This window comes from Poecilia reticulata, chromosome 4, assembly GCF_904066995.2.
Source record: "Poecilia reticulata chromosome 4, P_reticulata-male-v2, whole genome shotgun sequence".
Lineage (NCBI taxonomy): Eukaryota > Metazoa > Chordata > Actinopteri > Cyprinodontiformes > Poeciliidae > Poecilia > Poecilia reticulata.
In genome coordinates this window covers 25,761,458-25,783,045 of record NC_088833.1, presented here as the reverse complement: position 1 = coordinate 25,783,045, position 21,588 = coordinate 25,761,458, and the positions used below count along the sequence as shown (strand labels likewise).

At 38.3% G+C, this 21,588-nt stretch overlaps 1 protein-coding gene across 1 annotated transcript; it reads left to right on the top strand.

Annotated features, from left to right (window-relative positions):
• Positions 1–87: 87 nt before the first annotated feature.
• Positions 88–21,250, top strand: fip1l1a (FIP1 like 1a (S. cerevisiae)). The gene is made up of 13 exons (XM_008407477.3): positions 88–427; positions 529–580; positions 3,123–3,181; positions 3,463–3,567; positions 3,670–3,785; positions 3,899–3,975; positions 5,962–6,064; positions 7,310–7,409; positions 12,071–12,122; positions 14,818–14,873; positions 15,995–16,151; positions 20,896–21,021; positions 21,111–21,250. The coding sequence occupies exons 1-13, from the start codon at positions 370–372 to the stop codon at positions 21,220–21,222; spliced, it is 1,173 nt and encodes a 390-aa protein (XP_008405699.1). The 5' UTR covers positions 88–369; the 3' UTR covers positions 21,223–21,250.
• The last annotated feature ends 338 nt before the right edge of the window (positions 21,251–21,588 follow it).

The following is a 21,588-nucleotide window of genomic DNA, read 5'->3' as shown; positions in this document are numbered from 1 at the left end:
CACGTTGCCATAGTGATAAGGCAGCGCCCGTAGACCAACCGTTGGAGGTGTTGAGTAAATGTATATATTTTTGAATGTGTTTTTAAAAGTGTCGTGTCTCCACAAACAAAAACACAAACCGAAGAAACGACAAATTTACAAACGCCATATTTAGTTATTGCATTTATTTTTTTTAAACAAACGTTAAACGTTTGCTTTATTGGAAAACTAAGCGGTTAAAATAATTACAGTTGGTTATAACTGCGCGTGACGGCTTTCCTCGGAACAGCAGTTTACATAATCCCTAAATTTAAATTTTTACAATTTTCTTTATTTACAAGCTTGCAGGAAGGAATACAGGGATAATTTTAGAAATTTATTTTCTCCTAAATGTTCTTTTGGGATTCAGAATACATGGGTCCTGATGAAGACGACGACCCGTTTCAATGTAGCTAAGTTCAAAATTGCTACATTTTGTTATTTTATAACGTTATGGTCAGTTATCAGACTATAGGCTTCCAATGACATGTATGTCTGCGTTTCTTTTAGGGACATATGACAGCCATGACAAGGAGACAGAAATTTACCAGAGTCCTCATAGGTATGTTATTTATAACAGCAGCCAACAAGACACTATTTATATCAACGCTATCACAAGAAAATATTCAGAAGCCAAAGTCTTCTATTTTCATTCTCTATGCGACATAGATGATAAGGTATAAAATATATGCTTTATTATAGTGTGACAGCAGCAAAGTGGCTATCAAAAAAAGTACGTTTGCACAAAGATAGATTATTAAACAGAGTAAAATAAAATTCTGTACTGTACTGGCAAAGTAATGTGCAATTGGGTAGGTAAATTGTTTTTAAAAAGTGATAATAAAAACCAGAAAGGCAGAGATGTGCAGATACCAGCAGAAATTTTATTTAAAATAAATTAAAACTGTGCAAATACCAACCTGCATATGAGCATTTGTTGAGATTGTTGGGAGCTGTAAAGTTTTACAGTGGAGTGGGATACATCGTCCACCAGTATTTTAGCCCCTTAGTCCTTCTGTCTCCCACCACCTGCTGCACAAAGCTGGTTTTCCTGGTGAGTTTATCTGAGCGCTTCCTTTCAGCTCTAGATTAGCTACCGCTCCAACATAGAAGATGCCTTCCATGCCAGTTTCATTCAGGATATAACAGCTGTTGCTCTAGAATTACCCCGTAATTAACTCCATCCATCTTCTCATCAGTTTTAAACATCTCTGTCTTTGCTGAAGAATTGCATCCTCACAGCAAAATAGCCACCACCATGTTTCGAGTGGTGTGTAGTGTTAATTTTCAGCTTTGGTTTCATCTACAGGACTTGTTTTGGGTTTATTAGGCAATAGCTTTTCTTTTAGCCAGCCTGTCCCATCAGTTAGTAAATTTACAGTGTGTGTTCTCTCCCCAACATGTTTCATGTTAGTTTATTGTTCAACAAAGGCTACTTGTTCCAAAAAAACGTAGATGACCAATATTCCAAAATTTAATTAGGTGATTTCTGTAAGCAAGTGACTGCACTAGATTGTATTTACTCATGTTAGGGTGAAAAGGACAGAACAAAACACATTTTTTGTGAATTATTTTCAACTCTGCAGTTTTTTATAGGTTGACTGTGGCTCAGTGGGAAGAGCAGATGTCCTGCAATCTGAACATTGTGGGTTTGAGTTCAGCTTCCTTCCACCACATGTTGATGTGCCCCTGTGCAAGGCAACCTACAAATTTCTGTGCATAAAAGTGCGGTTGGAACTGTGATCGGGTGTAAAGTACTTTGGGCTAGTCAGAATTAAAAACTGCACACACCCTTTAAGAGCTACCCAATAAATTACATTAAAGTCTCAGCATGTAACCTGTCAACAGATTTACAGGATACTTTTGGAAGTCAATCTATGATTTTTTTTATTTATTTATTTTTTTTAATTAAAAGTTTGGAATGAAAACATTTGGACTTTTAAAAGTATTTTGTGTAATTTTATTTTCTATTCTCATCCTTAATATTTTATTTTCTGACAATCACATTTCAGTTTGTCAACTTTTCTATAACTCTTGTCACCTTTGTTCTGGTTTATCAAGGTTTTTTTTCTTTTACAAATGTAGCTATTAATTACTCTCAATTATTTAAAAAATAATAATTTGACAAAATTATTATTCATCAACAAGATTTTGAGTTTAATCCAATAGTAGCATAGGTGTAATGATGATGCCATAATAATGACATCTTATTCCTGCATGGAGACAAGGTATTCAGGTAGAATGCAGTGTTCCTCCTGCGTTAATGACCGCGATTGTTACGATTTCACACAGTACATGTGACGGCACAGTGTGCGCCGCCTGTAATGTGCCTTGAAGTCAGCCTATTGGAATGTGAATGGATATATCATGCTCATTAAATCTACTGCCAGGGAAAGAGCGCTTGTTTGTGTGCTAGAAATATGAATGTAAGCAGTCGTGCAAGCGTAGCATTGATTATTCCTGTGGTTGGCTTTATCCCTCAGATTAAATGGAGCATAGAGTGCCACTGGAATTGCATTTGAATTTGTTGTAGGAATGATATACTGTGTTTAAAGCGCAAGAGCCTTATTTGTTGTTGGTTGAAATTAGGCTAATCGGCTGAGGCTTAGGACGCAAAGTGAAAACTGAAACATTATCAGCAATTTAAAATAGAAATGTAGTGTTTTTGATAGATTTAAAATAAATAAATAAGTTGTACTAATTGTAGATGAATAAAGATGTAAGACTCATAGAGAGGCAAAAGTAATTGTGTTTCTCTTGTTTGAAGGGAAAATCCGAAACCTCTCGTTGATGGGCTGGGTCAGTGATAATGGAACTGCTGATGTTTCTAAAACTGCAGTGTTTTTTTTTGTTTTTTGTTTTTTACCTCTAGGACATATGTATGAACCTGCATTATTTGTCAGGAACCCACTTCTGTCATGGTGTTGCTTTGAGATATATTTTCGTAATGTTCTGGAGAGGAGGCGCAGTGCATTAGCCCTCCATTTCAAAGCACCATTTGAAATAATGCTATTAGCACTCAGCTCAGTCCAAAGTGTTTGTCTGAGTTCAGGTTATTGTCACAATGATGCAGATAACAGCGGCATCAATGTGGTTTCTTGCAGCTCTGGGCAGATTCCTGAGAATCCTGAGTTCAATTCTGAAATAAGGACAGATCCAGTTGGCAAGTAACTTTTTAAAATTACTTTAAAAAATGAAAAAAGAATCATGCATGTTTAAGAAAAGAAGCTATCTTTATCCAGTCTTAAAACAAACATAGAAGATAAATCTAGTTTGTTTGTGTTTTATTGTTTTGATTGTTTTATTTCTAAAATATTCATTATATTAATGAATAAATAAAAAATAAAATAATACATTTATTCTTTAGCATTTTAACAAAAAAAAAATGCTTAGCAGTTGTCTTCATTAATGTATTTAAAAAACAAATGTGAAAATGTTTATCAGGCTGTAAAAAAGAGGAGGACGAAGATGTGATTCAGAATGTCCATGAAGTCAAAGAGCCAAAGCAGGATGTGGAGCCTGTAGAGGAAAAGCCATGGAGGAAGTCTGGTAAATTGTTATTAGTTAGCGTACAAAATCTATAATCTCATTTTGTGTTTTTTTTTTTCACCATTCAAATTAAGACTTCTTAACCGTTTCTTTTATGTGTAGGGGCTGATATCACGGATTACTTTAACTACGGTTTCGATGAAGAAAGCTGGAAGGCGTACCGTATGAAGCATGCTAAGCTCCAAGCCTTCCAAGCACAACATATCGCTAATGCCATGGTAAGAGTGTGTGTTATCAATATTTAAAAAGAGAACTGTCCTTTTATGGGACAATATAGACAGACAGAGGGCAGATAATGACTTTGACTTCGGTATTTGTGCCTGGGTTCAAGAGGGAGCAAGCTAAATATGAAGTGGAGGTGATGTGTGATTCTTCTAACTCAGGCAGACCATCTAGGAAATCCTGCAGGTCAGTAAGATGTTTTTTTTTTGTTGCTCTCATTGTGTACATCCTTGTTAGTCCTAGTTAGCATAGCAGTATCTCATTCAGTGTTACAACTGTGAGATCAGATCTTTAGACTGGCAGTGAATGACAGAGTTTAAAAGATATGAATAATTTTACAAGGCTTAGAGGTAGACTCTGTAAACGTTTCTTAAGCAACCTAAATACTTGCATAATAAAAAAGAAAACAGGCTTCTGAGCTGGTAAGAAAGAGACTGTAGGGAGAAAAAAACATTTATATTATTCAGTCACTTTTTCACAATTAAAAAAACCTTCTTACAAAACTGATTTTTTTTTTTGTTATGACATATGTAAAATCCCAGTAACTTTCTCAAGCTCATCAGGCACATTTGTACCGAAAAACATTCTCACATCTTTTGGGATTGTCGAGTTCTCCAGCTTTACTGGCAGGAGTTGGCTGGAATGATTCACTCAGTTACTGTTCAGGAGATTGAACATGAGTTTTTACTCAATATACCTGGGAGGAGCTATATCTATATGAACTTGGAAGACAAATATTTGACTAAAATAATGTTAGCAGCTGGTAAAAACCCCCCCAAAAAACAAAAGAATCAATTATGAGGACATGGCAAAATAAAGATATTTCAACAAAAGAGGAACGGATTGGAATTGTAAAAGAAATGTATGAAGAGAATTACTTCTGCAATAAATTATAGAATTATTTATTAAAAATCAGAAGAAATTGAATACATTATTTCATTCATACAAAGAGCAGTATTTGCATTAGAAACCAAATATTGTAATTAAGGAAATGTGAAGACGAGATGACATAACCTTACTTTTTTTGTCTTATTTTTATCCATTTACTATTCTTCATCCATCATATTCGCCATATATCCTGTGCCTGTGCAACTTATCTGTTGGTTTTACTTTAGCGCATTCTATGTGCAATAATTGAAAAAAAAAAGATCAAAACCTGACATTTGTTGCTATATATCACTCAATACTGTTTTGTTTACTAGCCATCATCATACTAAAATATCTAAAATGTCCTTTAGCTTGATCGTTAAGGAAGATACTCACCACAGGCCTGACTGTCAGGATGGACTGGACTGGCAGGACGCGTTATTTAATTAAAGATTCTTGATGATGATCTCAACCATGGGCAAGGTTACCCTTCAGGGGAGGTCATGTAAATCTGAGCGCTACGCGGGGTCACAAATCTAACCCACTCCGTTTGACAGAGCAGGACCAGAAGGGATGCAGGAAGTCGCACTGCAGCGTGCTGCAGACTCACGCAGCCCAATCCTGCACGTGATGTGCTTTTCTTAACAACGTTTAGCAGTTACATCACATTTTTGCATATCTAATTCATAAAAATATTGAAAAAGAATATTTTTATAGCCTTCTTAATGGAGCAAAGATCTTGCTAAACTGTGTGAATTTCCTTCAAAGATGAAAAGAGACACCAAGGAGCTGGAAACTGTTCATTAATGAGCTGCCATTGGATATAACTGTTACTCTCCTTTTGCATGTGTTTCTTCCTCTCTCTCTCTTCCTCTGATTAAGTTCTAGTGACAGAAAGAGGTTAGTAGTGTCCTATCTATGTGTGTGTGTGTGTGTGTGTGTGTGTCTTTCTCTGTAAGGGGCTGGTGTTTTAGAGAGGGTATGTATGCGTGTACATGGGGGGTAGATGTCAGTAAGGGACTGTTGTAAGAAGAAGACAAAATGACCCAGATAAGGAGGTTTAATGCACTAATGGACCAGTGGAGGGTTGATGCAGGGGCACTGGGAGGAGGATTAGGCTAAACTAATGTGGTGTTTTTAATATATTATAAGTGCACATCAGCGTAACATATGCTCATGATTTAAGCCTGTTTGGAGGAAGAAAAAAGCTTCAGTGACCAACTTTTTGGTGTTGTACTGCATAATTGTCACGTAAATGTACGTCATGTTGTGTGCGTTGCACGCCTTTTATCGCCCAATCAACAGACGAAGAAAAGCTAAGACCACTAGGCGTGGAGGCAAAGGGAGAAGCAGGAGAAGCAGAGAGAAAGCACGCCCTTGTCGCACCGATGCAGCCAAAGATACTCAGGTAGTGTGTGTGTGTGTGTGTGTGTGTGTGTGTGCGTGCGTGTGCGTGTGTGTGTGTGTGCGTGTGTGTGTGCATGTGTGGGTGTGTGTGTGTGCGCGTGTGTGTTTGTGTAGTGAGGGGAAAAGACACGGCCTCCAAAGCTATTTATAGCTATGGATGGATGACAAATTAAAGAGAAAGATCTGATCCCCTCGACCCTGCCGGAAAAAGGATGCGGATGCAGCGCCTCTGTTGTTTTGTGAAGAACATTTAGCTACACAAGGTTGCGGTACACTTTTATAGCCATCGTTGCATCAAGTCAAATCTGCCTTTGTTCACAGAGCCCATCTCATGACACAGTCATAAAACCCCAAAAGCTCAGAGAAAGAAACAATAAAACCCAGTGCATATTATAAAGAGAAAGATCATTAAGTAAAAATAAAGCAAGCGATGTAAACACAGAAGGAAGGCCACGTGTAAAATTAAGAAATTAAAATGATCAAAACATAAAAAGTAATCCAAACACAACACATTAGTTTTGACAAAAGTTTTGGAAATAGTAGTTTTAAATTGAATCCAGTAGAACGATTTTACGACAGGAGTGACATCCAGAGCAATTTTAACTCAAGAAAACACGGCTACTCCATGTCAGCACAGATTTGTCCATCTCGATTCAGATGAACATCAACATCAGATGAAGATCAACACGTCCATCTATAGAGCTCTATGAGTCCATGAAGAGTTTATGTATGAACCATATCAAGTGAAGCACTATAGTACCAAGGATAGTTCTCAGATATTAAAATAACATCTACATGGAGCACTCTTTATTGACTCGATAAAGGTGGTTTTAACTTTCCTTCCAAACAGGAAAGGTTATTCTATTTAGTGTCAGACAAAAAGGTTAGTGTCTTTTTTTATACATTGAGAGTATTGATCAGGTTTTATTTGTACATAAACATTCCAATCGGTTTCTGAAACAACATGAAAAATTCACACATTTTCAAATTAAACACAAAAAGAAATCTGGAAGTTTTAATTACTCTTCTTTAGTAAAAGGTTGAAAACTGCTTTAGGATATTTAAATTTAGGGTTGACTTTAATTTTTAAAGTCATGAGCGAGATTAAGCAGTAAGGTTTATTAATTCCATTTTTATTTTTATTTGTGTGATCCTCGTTTTTGTTGCAAAGATCTATAATCCAGAGTGTGTTTTTTTTTGTTTGTTTTTTTTTTAATTTGTAACTCGGCTGTTTGTTGCATTACAGTCAGTAGCGAGGATTTCCCACAAGAAGGACACCGTCACCAATTACGACATGCCACGTTCGGTCAACGTTCGCACCGTGTTCTCATTTGTGCCTCCGCCCTGTAAGTCACCATGCTGCAAAACCTTTATGTTTATACCCGCAAATGTATGTCAGTACTCCTTTACACTACACTTAGATGCTTACTTGTTTGTTTCCCGGGATTCATTTGCCGACACACACAAATGATGTCACTTAAAAAAGCAGATGGATCAAATTTAGATTGAACATAGAGGTTGTTTAGGTGAGCGGGGCCCGAGGGGAGCCTCCTGCTGTCCACATAACTCATCATCCAGCTGCACAAATGACTAATGGGGCTCTGAGAGTGTTTTTGTGAAGCTGCAACACATGTGCAAATATGCAACCCTGTGGAGTAAAAGCACAGAGGTGAACACTGATAAGTTTGCAGCACTTTTTGAGGCATTGTGTGGCTGCAGTGCAGGTTTATAGTCAGCCAGGTGTCTGTAGTTCAGTCCAGGAGGTGGTCCGCCAGGGCTGTCAGTCACTGGACTTCCTTTTGGGTTTTGGAGTAGATGAGATAAAAAAACATATATATATATATATATAAAAATCCAGAAGGACTTCCTGGCAAAAAGCTCACAGCTGCGGATATAACGTTTTTTTTTCCCCCTTCAAAGGCTCCAAAATAGAAACACTGCAGCTTAGACCCCACTGTTACCCCTCATCCTGTGAGCCCCATATCGTGCAGCAAAGCCATGCCAGGGCTGGTAATGCAACCAAAATATCAAACATCCTGCTGACTGCAGCTTTGAACAGAAAACACTATAGCTTTGAAGTGTATATTAAAAGTTTTTTGTTTTTTTTTCCTTTGCGCAGCTACTCGTGTTCTTTAAGTCGCCGGCCCAGCCTCTTCGCAAATGTCTAACATGATAAAAATAGTCTGTGCAAAAAATAAATAATAAAAGAAAAAAAAAAGAGTAAAGTGCTTGGTGTGCATATTGTAGCATGAGAAATGTGCTGAGCAGACTGACTGTGGGGAACAGCGCAGAGGAAAAGACTGAGCCTGGGTTTTTTATTTTATTTTTCCATTTGTTTTTCATTGAGGTCACATCAGGTGCCAAATGCATTACATAGGTGCAGATTGTGCTGCAGAAATGTGTTGTTACACCTGAAGCTGAACCTGTCACTCACATGTGGAACACAGGACTCTTCAGCTGGTTAGTAGGTCACTACAGTCAGGAAAGTTGCAGAGCTTAACCACAGCTAAGCTCATGTTTTTTTTATGCGTAGGCTGCAACATGAGCAAATGTCCTATGACAAGACCCACTTTAGTGCTGCTCTGTGATCTGTTTACTTTTGCTCCAATTGTTGAACTGAGCAGAAGAATATTGCCAAATGAATTCAAATAATTTGACATCCTTAATGAATAGTACACAACATAATAAAACAACTTCTAACATTGGGGTTGGGCGATACAGACTTACATTTTTATCACAATATTTTGTGGTGCTATTGTGATGACAGTAAAAGCAACGATAAAAACTATTTTTTACTGCTTTTCTAAATACTGCTCTAAAAAAAGACACGTTATTTGCATCATTAATCTGAAAACAGTAACTGCATTTAATCATGTTTTCAAATGTGTTGTTATCTATTGATGCTTTCATTGGACAAACAGTGGAAAAAATTGCAAAAAAAATAAAAAACAAACCTGACAGTACGAACTGCTTTGGTGCCTTTTAAACATCATTAATCAGATTTTATCGTGATGGTGATAAATCACAATTATTGTCACAATAAGAAACGTATCGCAAAAAAATGATTAACGATGCAATAAATGCCCAGCCCCGCTTCAAACAGGACCAAACAAAGTATCAGCAACCATCTGCTGTGACTAGCTGCAGGTTGGAGAAGAGACACACAGTACTGTTCCAAGAACACGCCTCATACCAAAGGAGAAAGTACAGAGAGTTAATGGCAGCAATACCTCGGAGAGAAGCATCACTAAATAGGTAAACACTGAGCCAGAAACACTGTCTGCAGGATGAAAAGGAGAATTCATATTAATATAAATGTTCTTGAAACAAAATAGTCTGCCCTCTTCATCTCTTTAGTGCAAAGCTGGTGATACTGAGGGACGTGTGTCCAGGTACTGACTTCCAGAAGTTGATAATATGCTGCATACATACAAGGTCCTTGAAAAATGCTTGAATTTTAATTAGGTGATTTCAAGGCTTGGAAAGTCCTTGAACATTCTTTACATTTAAACTGCACAGTTTTGATATGTGTGACTGAAATAAAAGTTGCCTTATATTTTATACTTTAAACAGTTTTTTTTTCTTTTTTTCTTTTTGCTAAATTAGTGTTTTGTTCCTGGACCAGTCAGGGGTATTTGGTGTTTCAAAACATGAAATGTCTCTCATGTTTTGAATGAGACATTTCAAAACATAAAGTACTGTTATATTTTAGTTTATGTTGTCCATGCCACGTAGAATACTCTAACAATACATTATTAACAGCAATAAAAGGTATCATAAAATAGTATATTGAAACCGTCTACTTTAGTTCATTTGTCCAAAGTGTGTTGCTGGAGAAGTTTGAAAACTTACCTTAGAAATGCTTGAAAAGTGCTTGAATTTTACTGTAGGAAAAGTGTACCTTACACCTTCTACACACTCATCTTTGCACAGGGAATTTGAGTAGTCACATCACATCTTATTCCTTAGTTCTTACATTTGCTATCGGAAGTGCAGGAATCGAGATTTTTTTTTTATAGCTTAGACATTATTTGTCCAATTATCAAAAACCTATCGCTGTAAAGGGAAGACAGGATGACCTGGCGAGAGTTTTAAGAGTGTGTGGCACCGCAATCTTTGCTGTAGCCACATATTCTTCTGCTCTGGAAAGCAGCCACGGTTGGTCTACAACACAGTGAAATATCAGCGCCATCTAAGAGTCTGCAGCCTGCACTTCTGTGAAACATTAGCATGAGACAGAGAGCCACGCAAACACAGTCTGCAATCATTAGCCCTTAGCCATTAGCTCTCTCATATGCTGCCAAGCATAAAAGTGCAGTCCTTATCAAACACTCACTGCAGGTAGAAGCAATTACTCACTCACGCTAACTTTGTCTGCATCTGCGTGAACAGGCTGGTGCTCATTGTAAATGCACATTTAATGTCTTTGTGCTATGGTGAGAGGCACGCACTGCTTGTTGTTGTTGTTTTCTCTGTTCTTTTTAATTATTCTTAAATGTGGCGGCCAGTATTCACGAGGTGTTTCACGCGCGGTGACCTCATCTTGTGATGAGTTGTCTCAGGTGCATGTTCTAGATGAATCACACTGTCTTTTGGTTAGCTGTCTTTAAAGGAATCGCCCGGAGGCCTTCAGCGCTGCACTTTTAGCTTTGCTGTCTACGACTTAGAAGTTTGTGAGCATTTTTTTTGTTTTTTTTAAGCTTTGTTCTTCCAGCGTGTTTCCATATGTCTGAGACCTCGTACGCTTCCTCTCTCAACTGTACGACTCGTCTGTTTTACAAGAAAACGTTTTCTACTTTTCCTCTCACATGAAGGGTTAGCTTGGTCCTCGGGGCAGCGTACAGAAATTTGTGCAATGGCTCATATAATTATTCCTTCTGTTTCAAGTACTTAATTGTGTTTTATCTCGAAAAGCTGCACCAAGCTATTCTCACGTTAGGGGTCATTATTGGAGGGGGGGAGGGAAAAAAAAGAAAAGAAAGGATAGTAGCCAGATGTTAATGTGCCTGGGCTTATTCTTGATTCTCGTGTACGCAAGCTGTTGTTCAGTGCAAGTTGAGTGTGTAATTTGGAGCTGATTGTTTTGCTAGCTCTCGTAAAATGCGAGCAGTATCACAAGTCGGACAATTAACTGTGCAGCTAGCATTCTGTGCAGCTGATGTTTAGGACCTGCCACATTTGTTGATGTTAAGTTTGGAGACAACTCTAATCTCTCTCCCTCTGGAGCTTGTATGCACTGAATTGCTTTTGATCTGGTATGACTTGTGCAATTTAATAATACTTCATTAATCCCAGAGGGAAATTGAATGTTGTGGCAACTCGTGTTATATAATTGTCTTCAAAGAGTTGTTGTGGACGCCATTGACTGTGGGAAGGATTATGTCCTGCAGCAGTCTGTGGTCTGGTGGTTATGAATAAGCCTCCAACTGAAGACTCTGTTGTTGCGTCACAGTCTCATAAAGAGGATGGTAAGGTTGTCTGTAATTTTTAAGTCATATTTTAATTAATTAAGGACCAAAACTCAAAGGAGAAAAACGGGGGGCTTTTACATCCAAAAACACAAATTAATTTTTGTTGCCTTTTGTTCTTTGCTAAATCTAATGTCAACACATTTAGAAACACTTAAACACACCATATAATGTGAATATAATTAAGAGACTGATATTCAAAGGATATTTGCTGTTTTAAACAGACAAACAAAATGGCGAGTTCTTGTTTTACTCCCTTATGATTTGGTTAAGGTTGCAAAATTCTGGGAACTCTCAAACTTCGAAACTTGAATTTTACGACTGCGTCCCAGTTTACAAACCAGATGCTGAAGTTTAAAAAAGCCACAATAATTTTGAGGCAATTCGTCTGAAACTTCCATTATTTTATCATTTGCTTCTATAGATAAATCAAACTTAGTATCGATAAAATACTTAGCTTTTCCAAGTCTGTGAACCAGCATGATTTCATGTGCCTGACTTGATAACACCGTATTTATATATTTTTGTTTTCCTTTCAGCTTCACTTTTCCAGTTTTACCCATCTCAGTCCCCCACTAACACACACAGCAGGTGAGTTTATTATTTCTGACGTGTGTTTGTTTTCTCAGAACATACACTGATTGTGTAGGAGCATCAGAATAGATTGTAGATGAAACTCAACAGTACCAGAAAATGATTTCACTGATCGGGAGATTTGACCTAGATGAAAGAAGCAATTAAAATAAGTGCAAAAAAAAAAAAAGATTTTTACTTGGTTTGACTTCTGAAACAGTCAAAGTGTGTTTTTTGTAGAACTAGAGAATAAGAAATTAGTGCTCTCTCACATAATGGTATTGATGGTATTTGATGGTATTTTTCAGTGTATGCTGTTGCTCATCTTACAACTAACACAAATCGCCAAATAAGGTAGAAATCTGATTAAAAGCTTGTTTATGCCTAGAGCCTCCTGTTTATCAGTATCCAGGACATCGCTTACTGTGCTTCTCTGATCTGTGTCATAAACTATCTGCAGACTCCCACACTTTGACTCTTAATTTATACAACTAAGATCAGATGGGAGCCACGTTGTACCCCAAACTCCCTTTTTTTTCTTTTTTTTTTGATACGGACACAAATTCAGTCCCTCTCCGGTTTTGTTTGATGGTAGGTTTGTTTCTTTTGGATGTTGTCTGCATCCAGCTTGTCTCAATCTCTCCATGTTTGTCTGTCTCTGAAGCTTCCTGTCTCTTTCTGTCCTAAATCCCTTTTCTTTTCCTATCTCCTAATTTGCCGTATCTGACGTGTTCCTGAATTCACTCTGGACTTCGTCCTGAAAATATTTTTCTTCTCACATCTGAGTCCAGTTGCCAAATCCTCACATCCTCCAGGGACTTACTGTTCCTATGAACTCTGCCAGCCATCTCCTCCGTGCCTTCATGAATCACTTCCTTTGTCCCCCCTCTCCCCTTTTTTATTATTTGTTTTATTTTTAGACACACGTTCATCATTTTACACCAACAGTTTCTGCCATACGTTAGCTGACCAGTCTTCTACTTCAGGATATAAGAAACTTCAGGTATTTCTAGCATGACCTGGCATGCTTAATGCTGATTTGCCTCAAATTTATTTTTAATACATTTATATTCTTGCAATGTTTCGGGAAAGACTATGTCACTGCTACTTTATACCATTATTCTATCTGCATGATCTGTTTTGTCTTTAATATTTCACAAGAGGTATTGTTTTAAATTTCTGATGTTCCGGATTTTCCTCCTGCTCATTTTGCATTGTTTGCTCAAGGTTCTACCATAGATTAGTATTCTAATTTATTTGTAAGCTTCTCAAAGTAATCACTTTGAAACAAACACAGAACAATTTAGAATATTTAATTCAATGCCAAGGTATTTAAGATTTAAAAAAAAAAAAAAGTTACCTGAAACATTCAGCCTGGATTTTATTATGCAATAACTTTTTACATTTTGGTAAGTTACAGACAAAGACTTAATTGAGATTCACAGAGATAAAGCAAAGCCTTCCTTTATAATGGGTGGATGAGAAGCAGTACATGGTTTTCTAAAGTCTTTTGCAAATGAAGTCCAGAAGGTGTGGCGTACAATTGTGTTTAGAACAGAAAAGAAGAATATTTTACGCACCTTCCGTGCTTCCGCTCGTCCTTAGCTAGCGGCTAAAGTGAGCTACGATTCACATCTTTGAAGTGTGAGTCGCCAATTAGATTATTTTAGAATAAAACTGTACCGGTAGTTGTTTCATACATCTAATAAGGATAATAACCATGAAAACAAGACGCCAAACCTGTGCGATACTTGAACTTCACGTTGAAGTTCTTCAGTGTCACTGTTTCTGTTACCGCTGACAATGTTTTATTTTTCAGTGCAAAATGTCATTTTTGATATCAGTGTAAGCTGTCGCCGTTTTAGCTGTTACATATTCGTCCTGCTGCTTCGGTCTCAAGTCTCCTGATTAGTGAAGTTTGTGGCTCTAATGCGGCATAAGGTGAAAAGGTTCTAGGAGTACAGAGCGCTTTTGCATGAACTTGCAATGATATACGTTAAATAGCACATTAAATATCAGAATGTTTTTACTTTTACTGCAACATTAAGTCCAGATTTCATTTTATCACCCGTCAGATCTTTGCTGTGAGCCACATGCCTTGTCCAGATCCATCTTTGCTTCATTCACCATATTCCATTCATGAGCAACCCCTTTATCTGCTAATGCCTGAAATAATAAAAAATACATTTTAGGTGTCTTGGACTGTTAGATTTGTTTTTTGGCACACGGCGGTTTGGACTCATGCTGCTGGATGAGCTTCATACAATTTCACTTCATCCTCAGCACTCTCGGAAGTTTTCTGTTGGAAGCGCTGAGCGTCCAAGCCATGTGGAGGGCAGAAGATCTAGCAGTATCCGTAATATGCCCTCCATCCATTCTCCACGGGTTGGCCAGCGCACACTGAGCCTTGACAACGAGCCAGTCACTTCAAACACTTGGAAAACGCAGCAGCACATTTGGAGAAGTGCTTTGATCATAACGCAGAGTTGTGCTTTATTTTCTTTGCAGCCGATTCGCTGGTGAATTTGTTTGCTCACGCTGTTTGTCTTTATCATAGCAATGGCCTGGAACACTGCATAGAACGAATGACATAAGGAGTACCGTGTGTCAACAGCTAGTGGCAGATGTTGAACCATTTGCAGAGCAATGATGGCAAAGGGAATGTCTGGTTAAAGTTCTTTGTTTGAAAAATGTCCTTCATTTTCTGTTTCAGCGACAATCTTGTGAACATCGAGGAGCCCTCGACTTCCCTGTGTCCATGTTTTGTCGGTAAGCGACGTATGCATCCTGGAGATATGATTACCACGTGGGGAATCTCAACGTAAAGTTAGGCTCAAAATTATTCATATTTGGCAGACTGAAAATGGTTCTTTTTCAACTGAGGCATTTCTTTCTGATAGAAAATGTGAGAGGAGTATGAAAAAAGAAAACAATGTATCTGTTTTATTTACATCTCCAGCATTTCCAGATTCTTTAGGTTCAAACACTTGGCTACAGTTCTTTGTTTCAACAGGATAAAACCACATAATACTGGTTTTGGAACAGAAAAAAGTACCGTAAGTTGATTTCAGACTTTTGGAAAGCGTTGACATCAGTTGCATTGAAAATTTGTGGGCTGTGCTTTGAAACAAAAGCCGATGAAATAAATAAAATAAAACAAAACTCTGCCAATTCTGCTGAGAAGAGTGCTCTAACATTGAGTCAGAATTATGCCTGAAACTTGTTACTGGCTACAAAAAGCAAATTGTCACCTCCCTGAAACAACTATTTTTTTGCCAATTTTTTAAAATCTTTTTTTTTTTACATGAAACATCTTTCTCAAAGAAAGAGGTGGTGATTTTAATATTTTTTGTATTTATTTGACTTTGTGTGAATTAGAGAAAATAGACGACAAGTCTTTTTTAATTATTATTTTGGTGTTAAACATCCCACCCTAAAAAAAAGAGCATTTCCATTACATCTCTAAAAGCTTAAAATAAATAAGACAGTCATACCAACAGTTTTTATACACTTATGTTTATTAAAATGCTTCTATGCACTCTCGGTTTTATCTGCAGGTAGAAACATTAGTTTATGCTTATGAAAATGTCTAATTTAGAGTTTAGAGTCTAAAGGCAAATTTGGCACAGCTGAAGGTTTCATTGATTCTTGCCCTACATATTCTCTCTAAACTTTTTTTGGGAAAAACTTTCTGTTTGAAGATGCCTCCGTAGCAAAAGAAAAGGAAATAACAACTAGAGGGACTTAAAAAAAACACATCATTTACATCTCTAAGTAGAACTGATGCAGCTGCGTGCTGCTTCTGTTTATCGTCCCTCCCCGGGATTCTGTCTGTTTTTTTTTTTTTGTTGTTTGTTTTTTTATCTCTCCTGTTTCATCTTTAATCCCAGGGAACATGTCCACAGACTTTGCAGTGGTTGATAGTGCCAAGGCCTGGGAATGTTACATGAAGCAGCAGCGCAGCAGAGACAGAGAGTACGGCCATGACAAAAACAGACGGCGATGCAGTGACAGAGGAAAGCAGAGGTCTTCCTTGTCACGCCACAGGTGGGTCTCGAGGAATTATCATTAAACCAGTAATCTGTATGTTTGGTTTGGAGAGATTATGTCTAAATTCCCAGTTTATTTTTTATTTTTTGCATCGCGTGATGATAGTACAGAGTGCCCTCTCCTCTTCCTATACTTCCCCTTCTCCATTCATGGGTGCTTGTAACAAAAGATGAATGTGAATCTGCTGAGCAGCTGTGGGATCAGGCAACATCCATCAGGAATCTATTTCTGATGGACCAGTTATGCAATTTACCCGTTATAGATCTATTGCCTGTCAGCCTCTTTCTCTTCTGCACATAAAGTGTGCAGATGTACTCCGGTCAGTCGCAACATCGTGCCCAGATAAGGTGATTAACCCAACCTGCACCCATCTGTGCGTTGTCCACTCTCTGACTGTTCTGAGAGCTGATTTATTAAAAAAACAACAACTCACACACGCACACACACACACAGTCCCATTGCCTGGCAGTGTTATGGCCGATCTCTGTATGTTTACAGGACGATAACATTTCTCCAGAGGAGATTTCAATATTTACAGGAAACAAAACAAGAAAAGGAACAACTATTGCACTTTGGATTTCATTTATGTTGGCATCAGAAAAGTTTTAATTCTTCAGCTTGACTGCAGAGCAGCAGATTAAAGGTCTCTCTGTGTTGCTCAGTTCAAAGCGTGAAGCCCAATCAAGTGCAGAGATAATTCATATAAACCGAGCCAAATTGTTTCCATGCAGCATAACTAAGGGGATTTTTATTCCAGCTATTCGATTGATTACTGAAATATAAACCCTGGGAGAGTCTTGGAAAAATATACAACTATTGTGGGGGGGGGAGAAAAAGAAAAAAAAAGCCTTGTATTGCAAAAGAGCTGCAAGTCCTGATGACTATTACAAGGCGAGGGGAAATGAGTGCCAACATATGCAAAACATTTGCTGCGAAGATGAGGTAATAAACAGACGTAAAAACTAATTTTAGCCAAGATACAATTGCATGTACGCTCTGTTGGCTGGAGTTTGGCCTCTTCCTCTCTGAGGGTCAGAGGTGACAGGAGTTTGTCTGATTTCACATTTTCCTCCTCATCCATTGCTCCAGTGACATAAGGCACCCTGTGTGTCTAGTAAGAGGACAGTATAATATGAGACAGATAATCTCTGAAAGAATCAAACTCCTCCACCTCCACCGCTCCCGGTCAAGAACAACCTATCAGGGCCAGGAGGAGGGTCTTAGCGATGTCAATCACACTCCTATACGTGCTAATGGTGGAAAAAAGTACAGTTCCAGGAAACCGCTTATCCACTGTCATTTCACTATGAGAATCTTTATTGGCATGCCACACTTGCTTTGTCAGGCTTCATGCAAATTAGTGCATAATAGTTCAATTGGACATACCGTGTTAATGAATTGTTCTCATACTGTTCCACCTTCTTTTCCCCCCTGCCCATAATTGACAAAGAGGGAGTCTCCTATTTAAATCGCTGAGTCCTTATTTACGCCTAAAGCCTCGGCCTCGTGGGTCAGGCGAGGAAAGCAGGACACGGGGACAGCTGTGAAGCTGTAGGGCTAACCGCACAAGACAGGAGGAGGAACAGGAGTCGCATGTGCTTGACAGACACTATGAAAACACTCAGGAGATTTCACCACTACGGCCTCGCATTCATTCTGATGTAAATGCCACAGGGGACTTATCCCTTCAGCCTGGTTGAGAGCGCCGCTCACACAATCTGCACACGGCTGACAAGTTTGCCCTACATTCCCTTTCGCGTGGTCTCGACTCCTGTATCACGCATGTGCTCATGGCACAGGTTGCATATTTTCAGCCTAGCTTTGATTTATGATTGCGGTCTGGACTATTTTTAGCCGCCAACTGGAAATAAGTTGTGTGTGAAATGAAGAGAAAGCAGATGGAGCTAACCGTCTCTTTGTTGGTAGCCACTCTTATTGTTCACTGAAGTGATGAGTGGAGACGCCGCATGGCAGATTTACGCTCGCTGGCCCGCCTTTCTTGCACTGAGTCAGCTGGTCACTGCCCAGTAGGTGTTGGCCCGGTTGACTTTAGGGTTCAGGCTGTGTTGGGTTTTTGGCTGCGATTACGAAACATGGCCCCTTGATTTATCGCCGTCGATAATGCATTACGCGAGGCTAAAATTCGATGCGATATATATTACACATCTTTGACACAGCTTACCTTTTCTTTTTTCTTCATGGGCACCAGCTGAGCACCTGATTAGCCATTTGGTCAACACTTGCGATGCCGTCGTAAATCTGGGCCTTGGATCGTGAATGTGGCTCATTCTTGCTGGCGCCACTTCTGTCTGTCTTATCAACGCTTTCCTGCACACATGTGGCCGCATGTGAGGGAGACGACGGTGACACCCAATACCCATTTTTCATCTAGGTTCGCTTATTTATGTGGCGCTGGTCCACCAAAATGGTGTAAATCAAACTGAAAGACTCCTCAACTAGCTGAAAATTATTGTTTGACCAAAAAAAAAAAAATGCACATGTAGTTAATTTGCTGATTTAAGTTGATGGGAGTTTAGTACAAAAAGTCCTGCTTGAAGCTGCAGTGGAGACGTTATTGGAATATGTTGTAAATGTGACGCAGCTCATCAACAACAATATGAGAGCACTCATAACTCTAAGTAACAAATGCTAATATCAGCTTCTATCAGCAAGTTGGCAGATTTAGTTAATATACCTACAATTTAATTAATAAATGTATATGTATTTATTTATTTATTTATAAATTCCTTTATGTAATTTATATGTATTTATTTAGTATATAGCTATAAAAAAAGAAAAAAACATCTCTCTTTTATTTATTTAATATACCTAAAAAAAAAAAAAGACCAAAACAAAAAAATTCTCTCTCAGAAAGAATAAGCATTTTTGCTCACCTTTTGGCGAAAATGATCTTTAATGGAAGCTCTTTAACTTGATTTACTTCAGAGATTTTATTTCAGATTCGGGAGTCATGACATGTTGAGAAATCTCAAGATTTCCATCAGCTGCTTTTGTGCCATGTGCTACGTCCATCCAGGCTCCGGGGCCTGTCTTGGGTTCAGCGCATTCCTACGCCCACATCTGTTTTCATTTTTGCCTCTTTTCAAATTGTTTCAGGCCTTAATGTGACACACTGCTCCCTTTATCCCAAAGTCATGCGAGTTATGCCCTTTTGTCCGGGAGCAGTGGCTCCGCTGAGTTATTATGAATCTGTGATGCATGCTTAACCTTGCGTGCAGCTCTACGAAAATTGTTGATGTGAGGTTAGGACTAAGGTAACTTTAAGTTGGTTGAATGTTAGACTGATGACCTGTATCTCCTGACCAGTGTAATGTGGAGTTCGCTGCATAAGGCCTCCCTTTTTTCAAGGCCTTTAAAAATCTGTTTCTTGTTTTTCTTTTGACAGAAACAGACTTTTTTCAAACCCTTTGCACTTTCTAAGCATAAATGATAGCTGAATATAATGTCTATCTCTAAAATGGGGAAAAAACAGACACAGTTTTATGCATTTTTACAAATAAAAATGTAGAAATGTGCTTTTCATCCACATAAAACCCAGTAAAGTGAATACTTTTAGAGCCTCCTGTTGCTGCAATTACAGCTGCAGGTCTTTCGGAGTAGTTTCTACCGGCTTCGCCTGCAACTGACATTTCATTAATTGCGGTGCCGCGAAAAACGAATTTGATCCCGTCGCAGAATTCTTCTTTTTAGTTTTTTATTCACGCGCACTTGTTTTATGCGTGCCCTACCGTGGCAGTGACCCGTTATGTAACTTTGTGAGGCTTCAAGTGTTTACTTCTGTTTCCCCAGCTGAAAGCTCACAGCTGTGTTCACCAACAAACGAAGGTCTGGCTCTCTAGATAAATGGCATGACAACACTCTCATTTGTAGAGCTGTCATGACATTTGAGTTTATTTATTTATTTTTTTGCAGCCTTCACCCAGACAATAGTAAACAAAGGCTATAATTTGAACAGCATTAGTTGCCTCTGTTTACTCGTCCGGCTGAATGGAAAGTTATTTGCGTGAACACAAAAGCTGAAAGTTCTTCATCTCTCTATATATATATTTTTTAAACTGATCTACATGATTACATATAATTTGCTCTTAGTCCAACACAGTTGCAAAGTTGGCCATCAACTTTTTCCTTATCGTCTCCCTTATCTGAACAAGTCTTAGGTTTCAAGTAAATTCAATGTTTTGCTTGTTTTTTTTTCCATTTTGATCTGTGATCTGTAGAACAACGTAAACGTATACGGCGCCGTCGCTGACGTGATTTGGGAGTTAAATTGGACACGATCACAAAACTAACTTACCGGTTACAAGTGAAATAAATGCCAGGGAAACTAGAACTTTTGCATCCATATTAAGGACTTATTGACCTAAAACACGCTCCTGTAGTTCCTGAAACGTTACTTGTAACTTCATTTGATCTTATTTCAAATTTACTAATATATTTGCACTTGAAACTTGACCAAAAATAGTTGGTAAGAGTTTGTGTTTTTACAGTAATGGGAACCATGAGTGGGCAACATTTGACGGGAATTGTTGTAAAACCAATTGTGACACGGCCATTTGATTATGGTGGTAATTTACTTTTTGCCAGCAAAGGCACATGTTGGTCTGAATATTTTTTATTTTTCCTTTCAGTGAATGAAATAATTAGAAAACCACAATTTGTATTTACTGGCTAGCTGTATCTTTTCTACAGTAAATCTGTTATATTGTATCATTTGTTTCAGTGAGAAGAAGCCGGCGGAGCGCAGGGACTCTGCAGATTATGAGTACAAACGTCGCAGAATCGAAGGAGTCGCCGGTAAAAAGAAGCAGAAAGACGAAGAGGAGGGCTTGAGAAAAACATCGCAGAGGTCGACAATTTACGTCCAAAAAGTAACGACGATTTTTTTTTTTTTCAAAGATCCATTTTAAAATGATTCTTTCGTTTTGCCGTCGGCAGAAGTAGCAACGACAGCAGGAAGGACGACAGGGAGGCCAAGAAGACAAGACACAATCACACAAAGGACAAAGACCCCGGGAAGGCTCGGAAAGCGACTGAGAAAAGAAAATAAAATCTCAACGGCCCTCAGAACAACCAAACCTGAAAAGCTTTGTCCCTTTACATCTCAGGTTAAGTTGTACGTGAAGATGAATTTGTTGTCCTTATAATCTCCGACGCCTGAGTTTTATGGTATTGTGTTGTTTTTCTGGTTTGTATATAAGCTTTGCTTGCAAAACAACAAAGACAAAAAAAAGCAACTGTTAATTAATTATTTTTTTTAAACGAGTTTATTGAGCATTTAACCAAATGTACCATCGTCAGATATACTACACAGCGTGACAGACAGAACCACAGCAGACAGACCTCAGGCCCTCCACTGATACACAGAAACCAAGTCAGTTTTTTTTTCTTTTTTCCTCTTGAAAGTAAGAAAATT